Raw genomic sequence first — 10,384 nt, 5'->3', positions numbered from 1 at the left:
TAGGTCAATTGGTTTAGGAACGACATGCCTTCGGGGCACCTAAGTTTGAAAGACTAGAAGAGATAGAAAAACTTTCAAATCAACACAAGGTAAGGCACCTTAGAATTAGAGCGGTACCAGATAAGGAGTAAAAAGAAGCCTAATCAGATTTTCGCAAATACTTTTACTTTCAAATAGTTTTCACAAACACTAGACTCAACATCGACCAGTAGAAAGAGCTTCCTACAGGCAGTCCTGCTCTGATACCAAAACCTGTGGCACACCCGGGATCAGGGTTAGACAAATACCAGATCTTCGTCTGACATAAGTCTAACCTAGAGCTCGAGAGACTACAGTGAGAGAATCGTAACACAACAGTGACTCTACGACTCAAAAAGTAATACCAGCTCATAACTGAGCGAAGAACCAAAGTATTACAAGCAGAGGTCACTGATCTGGCATACATCAATCAACGGAAGCAAAGTTATGCTATTAGACATAGCAAGATAGCAAAAGGCCTAAGAGGCCAGGAGCATAACGGCGACGTCCCAGCCCATAGATTCCAGGCTGCCACCTGGGAACCCCAAGCTACTCGTCGATGTCGACTAGAAACCACCATCTGTTGGAGCGACTTCTTCTGAAACAAAAGCATGCAAAGCTGAGTACAGGGACTCAGCAAGACTTAGTACAACCTTTTAGCAAAGCGGATATGCGGGCTTTCTGTGGAGCTTCTTTTGCGTAAAGCCAGTTTTCCTTTGTAAGACAAGAGAGAGGAGAAGCTCGACTACTCAGAACCTTTTAAAGGGGATAAGAGAGCGACAACTCTATCTCTATTGATCATCATATTGTATCCACCAATCTTCATCATTTCGAACCACTATCATCGGATCACCCCTCAACACCCGGAGAAGGTGTCCGTAAACACACATTGGTTGCCAAGTTTTACGATCAGGTTAAAGTTCTCTATGATCTCCACGTCCGTTCCCAAGTCGTCCGTAACCGTGGACACGGCTTTTCGAAAAGATTTAACCCTGCAGGGGTGCACAACTTTACCCACACGTGCCAACCGACTCTTAATGCCAAGCTATTAGCTCTCTTCCTTGGAAAGGCGCGTAGGGTGGTCGACCACGACCTTTACCTTGCTGTCGCCGAGACCATGAGTCACGCGCTAAGGATTGTTCCGCCGTAACGGGTCAAGTCCCGAAGTCGGTCCTTAACGATGTGAGGCAAGGTGGGTTTCCCCAGGGACTCTAACCCCAGCCACCACGGCCACGCTTACCTACCTGTATGCTATGCACCTTTTCGCAAACATTTTCGATGCATATGTCCAAATAACGCGCAAACTATGTGACTCATGGAATCTACTAGGCAAGTTAGTGAGTCGAGAGGGTACCATAATAGGGCCTCGCGTGGTTGTACGCTCAATCTTGGTTCAAGAGGCGAGAACTCGGTTCCTAGGGTCGGCAGAAACGAAACAACCCACCACATCCCAATGTGGCCTCTCGTCTGAGCCTTTAATCATGTTTATCAACATCTCTATACTTACCACGTCAACTTTGTCATGCTAGTTTCATTTCATTGTAAGGCTCCGGTCCAAGACCGGAGTTGCGGCGTAACAAACTAAGCATGGCTAAGCATAAAGATATAAAGGCTCTAGCGATGCACACATGCCAAACCTAGTTGTGCTAGGAGCGGTGGATCGAGGTATTTGAGGCTACAAGGGTGGAACATGCAATAGATAGGGTAACTCTACCTATCGATAAAAGACAGATTGAATCGTATGCAATATGTAGGAACCAGAGTAAAAGCATTTCAAAAATCATATATGAACCAGGCTAGGGCTTGCCTTTGTCCACGACAAAAATGTAGTGGATCTTCGAAGATCCCATGCTTGACTTGTTCATCGGTGGACAATTATTGATCTTCGGTGTTGTTGATCTTCATCGTCTCGGACTCGTACTCTATCGATCGCGAAGAAGCAAACACCGGAAAGGTAAAACAATCAACACGTGGCATCGATGCAATGCTCATACAAGGATGATGATATGACATGTTAAAGGTATGGAAACTAACCCTAATACATCATCAATTTAAATGGAATTCAAGTGCATAAAAACATTGCATTTCGATGACTTCCATAAAGTGGTATTTCGTTATTCTAACAAAATTGTTAATTGAAGTTGTTCAAAAATGCATGATAATAACTTAAATAGGTAGGTTTCACTTTTCTGAACATTATGATATCTGGTTTGTAATTTTCGGTTAAAGTATGAATTACTTATGGATTTTATCAGGTTTCACATTTCCTGAAATTCCTGCAACAGGGGGAAACGAGTTTCAAAGAAGGCAGCTACTAGGTACTCCTCTCAGCTCAGAAACCAGTAAGCGACATGGTTTAGTCTGGACTCGACTACACATGCCGAGGCTGTGCTGAACTTAGTGAAAACGTCACTTCCAGAAGGTATGGCTGTAGCTAACCTGACATCCTGAAACTAGCTAGGATAACTATATACAGAGTAACGCTGCAGCAAGTCTAAGTTTAGAGTGTGTTTTTACTATTTTTTTCAGAGATTGACGACCAGTCCTGAAGTTGTATTAAACATCACTCAGAAATATGGTACTAGCAGATCATATTGACAGGAACAAGTGCTCACACGAAAAGTGTGTGTAGCCGAACTTTAGTTTCTACAGAAGGTGTACTAGCTGCCATGACAAACACTATGACCTGATACGTATTTGCAGGCCAGGAGCATGTAAAGCTGAACCTTCTTCTATCTCTGGCCAGGATTACTAACAGCAACATATGCGTGCTTACAAACCGGAGTATGTGTTTAGAAACTGATGTTTGTGTGTGCATCTTCTAGGCTTACATACACACGTACCAAACTGGTTTGCCTCTAAACCAACAGCAGCAGGCAAACAACGGAAATTTCTGTACGAAGATGATTCTGAATATGAAGTGGTCATTATCAGCTATACCTGATCGAGAGAGAGAGAGAACAGATAAGCTCGGGAGAACTGACTGCTCACCATGAACGCCATGGAGTGGCCGGAGAGGTCAGATAGCGATGACACGGCCAGCCGACGTTCGGGAAGACGCGGACGGCGGCGTCGATTCCTGGCCACCCGCGTCGATTCCTTCGGTGTGGAGGTAGCACCTGACAAGGCAAAGCCTCCAGGATGCTCGCCGGAGCTTCGGGCGGCCGGCAGCGGCGGTGCTGAACGGCAGCCGTGCTAGGGTTTCAGGAGAGCTCCGCGAGTGAGCGAGGAAGGGAAGGTGAGTGAGGGGAGAGGGCAGGGCGTCGTGGAGGCTTATCCCCGCCCAGGGGCGGCGAGCGGCGGCGCGAATCCCTTCGGGGATCGACGACGCAGGCGGCGACAGGCAGGAGCCTGTGTGGCTGTAGGTAGAAGACAAGGGGTGGGTTTTCAGAAAACCCCCTATGTCTTGGAGATTTCCGGGGAAATTTAAAAACAGGCCATATTTCCATATCATTTTCTATTTTCGCAACCTTTTGAGAGATTCAAAATAACTGCAAACTTTATATAAAATATTTAGTGGCCTTCCTAATAAAAGTTGAAAGTCCACACATTTTTGTTTTGAGGTTTTCAAACATGTGAACACATTTCAAATAGAGAAAGACTTGCATAAACCTAGGGTTTCCACTTTAATTTATTTGCAAAATTTTCTTAATGCAAATTACATGATGCTCATGATGCACAAAACAACTCCTAATTATGTTTAGCAAAACAGGGATGTTACATTACCTAGTCCTTATGACCATGAGATCATGTAAATCACTTATATCGGAAAGGTACTTTGATTACATCAAACGCCACTGCGTAAATGGGTGGTTATAAAGGTGGGATTAAGTATCCGGAAAGTATGAGTTGAGGCATATGGATCAACAGTGGGATTTGTCCATCCCGATGACGGATAGATATACTCTGGGCCCTCTCGGTGGAATATCGTCTAATGTCTTGCAAGCATATGAATAAGTTCATAAGAGACCACATACCACGGTACGAGTAAAGAGTACTTGTCAGGAGACGAGGTTGAACAAGGTATATAGTGATACCGATGATCAAACCTCGGACAAGTAAAATATCGCGTGACAAAGGGAATTGGTATCGTATGTGAATGGTTCATTCGATCACTAAAGTCATCGTTGAATATGTGGGAGCCATTATGGATCTCCAGATCCCGCTATTGGTTATTGGTCGGAGAGAAGTCTCAACCATGTCTACATAGTTCGCGAACCGTAGGGTGACACACTTAAGGTTTGATGTCGTTTAAGTAGATATGGAATATGGAATGGAGTTCGAAGTTTTGTTCGGAGTCTCAGATGGGATCCAGGACATCACGAGGAGTTCCGGAATGGTCCGAAGAATGAGATTCATATATAGGAAGTCATTTTCTAGGTTTGAAAATGATCCGGTATTTTCTCTGGAAGGTTCTAGAAGAGTCCGGAAGAAATAAGGATGGAAGGTGGAGTCCCAGAGGGACTCCACCCACCTTGGCCGGCCAACCTAAGGGAGGAGGAGTCCCAAGTGGACTCCCCACCATGGTGGCCGGCCACCCCACCAAGGAAAGGGGGGAGTCCCACTCCCCCTAGGTTTGGTCATATGGAAGGTTTATGTTGGGGTCTTATTCGGAGACTTTGACCTAATCCTTGGGGCTTCCACCTATATAAAGAGGAGAGGGGAGGGGCTGGCCGGCCACACCAAGCCATGAGTTGGCCGCACCCCTCAAGGCTGCCCTAGCCGGCGCCCCCTCTCCCAAACCCTAGCACCCCTCCTCCACCACATCTCCCGCATACGCTTAGCGAAGCTCCGCCGAAGATCTCCATCGACACCGCCACCACGCCGTCGTGCTGCCGGGATTCCGAGTAGGATCTACTACTTCCGCTGCCCGCTGGAACGGGGAGAAGGACGTCGTCATCAACACCGAACGTGTGACCGAGTACGGAGGTGCTGCCCAATCGTGGCACCATGATCAAGATCTTCTACACGCTTTTGCAAGCGGCAAGTGATCGTCTACCGCAGCAATAAGAGCCTACTCTTATAGGCTTTGGAAATCTTCAAGGGTTAGTCTCGTTCATCCCCTCGTTGCTCCCATCTTCTAGATTGCATCTTGGCTTGGATTGCGTTCTCGCGGTAGGAAATTTTTTGTTTTCTATGCAACGAATCCCTACAATTTGTGTCTTGGAAGTTTTTACTACTGTAGCAACCTCCACTTATCATTACTTTATTGCATTGTTGTGCCAAGTAAAGTCTCTGATAGTAAGGTTGATACTAGATTTGGATTTCTGCGCAGAAACAGTTTTCTAACTGTCACGAATTTGAGTAGATCTCTCTGTAGGAAACTCAGAAAAATCTGCGAAAATTCATGAGTGATCCCTCAGATATGTACGCAACTTTCATTCAATTTGAGCTTCTTCATCTGACCATGTTAAGTGCCTCTAAAAAATTCGTCTTTACGGACTGTTCTGTTTTGATAGATTCTGCCTTTTATTTCATATTGCCTCTTTTACTGTGTTGAGTGGATTTCTTTGCTCGATTAACTTTCAGTAGCTTTGGGTAATGTCCAGAAGTGTTAGGAATGATTGCGTCCTCTCTGAACATGTGAATTTTTGATTATGCACTAACCCTCTAATGAGATTGTTTTGAGTTTGGTGTGGAGGAAGTTTTCAAGGATCAAGAGAGGAGGATGATATAATATGATCAAGAAGAAGGCCGTGCTGCTGTGCGAAGGTTGCTTCTAAGAACACAGTTTTCAAAGTTTTCCCTCGATTTTCAGGTGAGGAGGCTTAATATAGTCGGGGGAGAGGCCGAGGCGGCCAGACCACCCCTAGGCGCGGCCAAGCCTGGCCCGCGCCTAGGCAGGTGTGGGCCCCTCGGGGCCCCCTCCGTCTCGTCTTCTGGCTCCGTGTGTCTTCGGGTAAAATATGAATTTTGCGATATTTTTCGGGAATTTTCCTGAAAGTTGGATTTCTGCACAAAAATGAGACACCAGAGCAATTATGCTAAAAACAACGTCAGTCCGTGTTAGTTGCATTCACAAGATAGATGGTAAACAACAGCAAAAGTGATACATTTTGGACGTATCACACCTTTAGTGGACTATGGACCCCGGTCCTTTCTTTTACACTGATAAAACCATCTACTGCAAAGCAATGCTCTCTTTATTTCACTGCAAATAAACATCTCTTTCCATACTATACGTCTAATCCTTTGTTTTGAGCAAAACCAGTGAGATTAACAACCTCACTGTAAGTTAAAGCAAAGTAGTTTGGTTGTGTTGTGTGTAGGTTCCACGTTGTTGCTGACACCGGTAGTGTGCCCTCCCAAAGTCAGACAACAACACCTTCAGAAGTGATTTCTTTCTCCTACTGATCGATTAAATCTTGGTTTCTTACTGAGAGAAAACTTGCTGATGTGCTCATCATACCTTCCTCTTGGGATTTCCCAACTACATTATCTGCACAACATCACCCGTCATAATTTTTGCAAGCATTAGAGACAAACTACACAACATAGTTTTCAAGAGAATCACCACATAAATACCAACCATCCAATGAGCGTCGGGGGTCATCTATCTTTTTTATATCACTAGCATCCTCCCATAAGTTAGACACTATTGTTCGATAGAGAGGACTATCAAGCAATAAAGGATCATCATCTATAGTACTATCTTTTATACATCAATGCAATACGCCTTATCTTCTTTAGTGGGAGGACCAGTACTAGTAGAATCATTTTTATCATTTCCAAATATATTTTCTACCCAACTATCATATGATTTTCCAAAGAAATCATGCATATCAAAAGGTTCATCAAGTATGAGTTCATCACAATAAATATCATCATCACTTGCAATAGTATAAGAAGGGGTTTTCGTGGGAATGTCGGAATTACCATTGTTGCGAATAGGAGATGGGTAGCTACTACACTCTTCCTCTTGTTTTCCATTGTTCCCCTTTTTTGTTCTTCTTTGGCACTTTCAACATGTTTTCTTGCATTCAAAGCATTAGTATCAACAGGAGTATTCAAGCTTTTAACATACAAAAGTAAAAAAAATCATTGTTTTGGATCGCTACGCTAGAGATGCCCTATACGCAACGAGAAAATGGATGGTCCACCCATACTTGGGTTTTTTCAGCAGAGGAACACGCACTTCTTGGACAGTTGGGAACGGCTGCCTAGGAGTCGACGAATTGTACCAAGTAGGAGCAAAATACCTTGACAAAGTCAATTTGCTAGACTTGACACACGGCGGTAACCGTTGGGATTCGTGTCGTTGCGCCGACGTAGTGGTCGGCGCGCGGCCGCGCTGGCAAGGCAGATCCAGACATGTGCGTTTGGGCCGTCGGTTCGGTTGTCACTTGGCACGGCACAGGCACAAGCTCGACACCGTGCAGACACTACTGGGATCGATCGGAATCTTCTTACGCATCGGATGAATCAGAATGCCACGTGAACACACGGCCGGCCAACTGCATCGTCTCAAAACCGAGAGATGCCTTTCGCTCGTGCTTTCCGGCGTATCTCTCGGCGCCACCTCCGGCCGCTGGCCTCCTTCCTCCTCTCCGTCGACTGCCATCCATTGCCGCTTATATAAAGCCTCACGGCTCACACCCTTGTAGCTTCGTTCATTCCTCCACAACAACAGCTCGAGAGAAACGGGAGCGGGAGAGAGATCATGTCGAAGGGCACCCGTTGCTTGGCGCTCGTCTTCTTCCTCCTTGGCGTGGCTGCTCCGGCGGTTTTGGCCGTCGCCGATGGTAAGAACTTAAGTTTTGAAATCTTCCTTTTCCCTTTAAAATAGTACTAAGTTCTACGAGATTAGAGATGGCGTTGACCCGCGCGTGCATAGTTCATGAGCCATGCTCTTCTCAACTGAGATGTGTGTGTATCTATGGATCTGTTATGCATATATGTTCGGCATTAGTTGTTATGGAGTCCCATTTCGTCTATCAGTCTATGATCTCTCTTTAGTTTGAGAAATGGTCCATCTAACATTCTAACTGAAGTTTGTTTGTTTCACGAAAGCTAATCAGATGCTATTGTCAACCTAGCTCTTTTGCAGTCATCTCAATAGGATAAAGGAGTTGCCTTGTAGCCCACTAGCCCTCACAAACAAGTCTCACAATGTATAGATCGACTACTCGAGCTGATTTACCTTTGCTATGATCTTCCGGGAACGTGTCCTAGGATATAGGAAACAACAGATAGTACTCTAATTTCTTGAACTGATACCTTGTGCTGATCAATTGAAAGTAAGGTGTTCATCAGTTCACGAGTTCCGAGCTAAAAGTCAAGCTGCATCAGTTTCTCTTGAACTAAAAGTCAAGCTGCATCTGACAATATAATGCGATCAACGTGTGCGCGTAGGGCTATTACCCAACGGAAACTTCGCGCAGGCGCCGGGCAAGTCCCAGATGAGCGGCGCGGTGGTGACGGGACGCTACGCGATACCCTGCTGGGAGATCTCCGGGTTCGTCGAGTACATCCAGCCCGGGCACAAGGAGGGAGACATGATCCTGGCGGTGCCGGAGGGCGCGTCCGCGGTGCGGCTGGGCAACGACGCCACCATCCGGCAGACCATAAGCGTCATCCGTCAGATGCACTACTCCGTCTCCTTCATGGCCGCGCGGTCGTGCGCCCAGGCCGAGAAGCTCAACATTTCTGTCGGCGACGAGTTCGGCGTGCTTCCCGTTCAAACCGTGTACACTAGTACAGGTTGGGACACCTACTCGTGGGCCTTCAAGTCCAGGCACGCAACCGTGTCCTTGGGCATCCACAACACCGGCGTCGAGGAGGACCCGGCGTGTGGCCCTCTCATCATCGCCGTCGCCATTAAGACCCTCACTCCTCCCCATCGCCCCAAGGGTACGTCCTAGCTATGTTCCCCAGATTTTGTCGAAAACTCATCAAGTTGTTCCAGCAAAAACTATATATGATCAATTTTGAAATCTTGATATGATCAGGAAACATGCTGAGGAATGGGGACTTCGAGTTGGGCCCGTACATCTTCCCTAGCACGCCATGGGGCGTGCTGGTGCCGCCCATCCTCGAAGACATCAACTCGCCGCTCTCGGGCTGGATGGTCATGTCCGACACCAAGGTGGTCAAGTACGTGGACGCGCCGCACCACAAGGTGCCGCAAGGCGCGCGGGCCGTGGAGCTGGTCGCCGGCAGGGAGTGCGCGCTGCTGCAGGAGGTGCCCACCGTGATCGGGTGGTCCTACAGGCTCTCCTTCTCCGTCGGCGACGCCGCCAACGGCTGCAGCGGGTCCCTGGCCGTGGAGGCGTACGCGGCGCGGGGGACGCTCAAGGTGCCGTACGAGTCCCACGGCACCGGCGGGTCCAAGCCCGCCGTGCTCGAGTTCACCGCCATCGCCAACGCCACGCGCGTCGTGTTCCAGAGCTCCAACCACCTCATGAAGTCAGACGCCACGCTGTGTGGGCCCGTCCTTGATGACGTCTTCCTCGTCCGGGTGCGGAAGCCCGCTGCCCGGCGCCGGCTGCGTTTGTAGAGAGCGCAATTTTCTTTTTCTGAATGTACATCATCATTTTGCGCGGGTTGGAGTCTCCACACTACACGCAGATTTTGAATGTGCCTCAAGTACGTGCATCCTTCTCTTTTTTCCTTGTCCAAAGAGGTGAGCTCAAAAAAAAAAAAGTTATTAGGGATTTCTATTTTCGTGCCCTCAGGTTCTTAGTTGTACTCAGTTTTTTCTAGCCCCTTAGTTTTTCCTCAGTTTTTCTCAAATCTTTGTCTGAAACCCGCAGAAGGAGCTCGGACGGAAGGAATCCGTTTAGTTGAACGTTCCGTGTTGACGTGTAGGGCCGCGTCGTTGATGATGTCTTGCTCGCCCGAGCTGCCCGCCGGCTGCGTTTGTAGGGCAATTTTCTTTTTCTGTACATCAGTTCTGAATGTAATGTCCATTTTAAATTTACATTACATGAGTTGAAACCTACGGGAAATTTCTTCTAGTAGCGTTCGACTCCCACGCAAAGCAAGGAATTGCAACATGAGGTTTGAGTGGATGATTTTTTTTTTCTTTAAAACATAGTGCAGTGCAATCCTATAGGAAACATTCCTATGCATGTCTAAGAATCGATATCCTATGAATCAAACGGTGCACATAGGAAAAATTTCTAAGAATTAAAATTCTAAAAAAAGTTCCATGTTATTTCTTTGAATCAAACAAGCCATAAAGCATGAACCTGAACCACACCCGATGGATGCTCTTATAGGCAGACAACTAGGCTGCAGTCAAGTTTGTCCGAATACAACCCAACAACTCTGTTATGAAAGTCCATCGGCCGGCCCATGTGGAGGTTTGCGGTAGGACCCTATCCATGGTGAAGGCCGGTGTATAGCGCGTGCTGCACACCCCCTT

General features: G+C 46.9%; 1 protein-coding gene across 1 annotated transcript; it reads left to right on the top strand.

The window, feature by feature from the left end:
- The first annotated feature begins 7,477 nt into the window (after window positions 1-7,477).
- LOC127349243 (protein DUF642 L-GALACTONO-1,4-LACTONE-RESPONSIVE GENE 2) lies at window positions 7,478-10,098 on the top strand. Its single transcript, XM_051375004.2, has 3 exons — window positions 7,478-7,760; window positions 8,371-8,868; window positions 8,967-10,098. Exons 1-3 carry the CDS (start codon window positions 7,679-7,681, stop codon window positions 9,512-9,514), a joined length of 1,128 nt encoding a protein of 375 aa, XP_051230964.1. The 5' UTR covers window positions 7,478-7,678; the 3' UTR covers window positions 9,515-10,098.
- Window positions 10,099-10,384: the final 286 nt, after the last annotated feature.

The sequence above is a fragment of the Lolium perenne genome, chromosome 4 (assembly GCF_019359855.2).
Source record: "Lolium perenne isolate Kyuss_39 chromosome 4, Kyuss_2.0, whole genome shotgun sequence".
In the NCBI taxonomy this organism is placed as follows: Eukaryota; Viridiplantae; Streptophyta; class Magnoliopsida; order Poales; family Poaceae; genus Lolium; species Lolium perenne.
The sequence above is the reverse complement of the archived record's forward strand: the minus strand, read 5'-3'. Positions and strand labels throughout refer to the sequence as shown.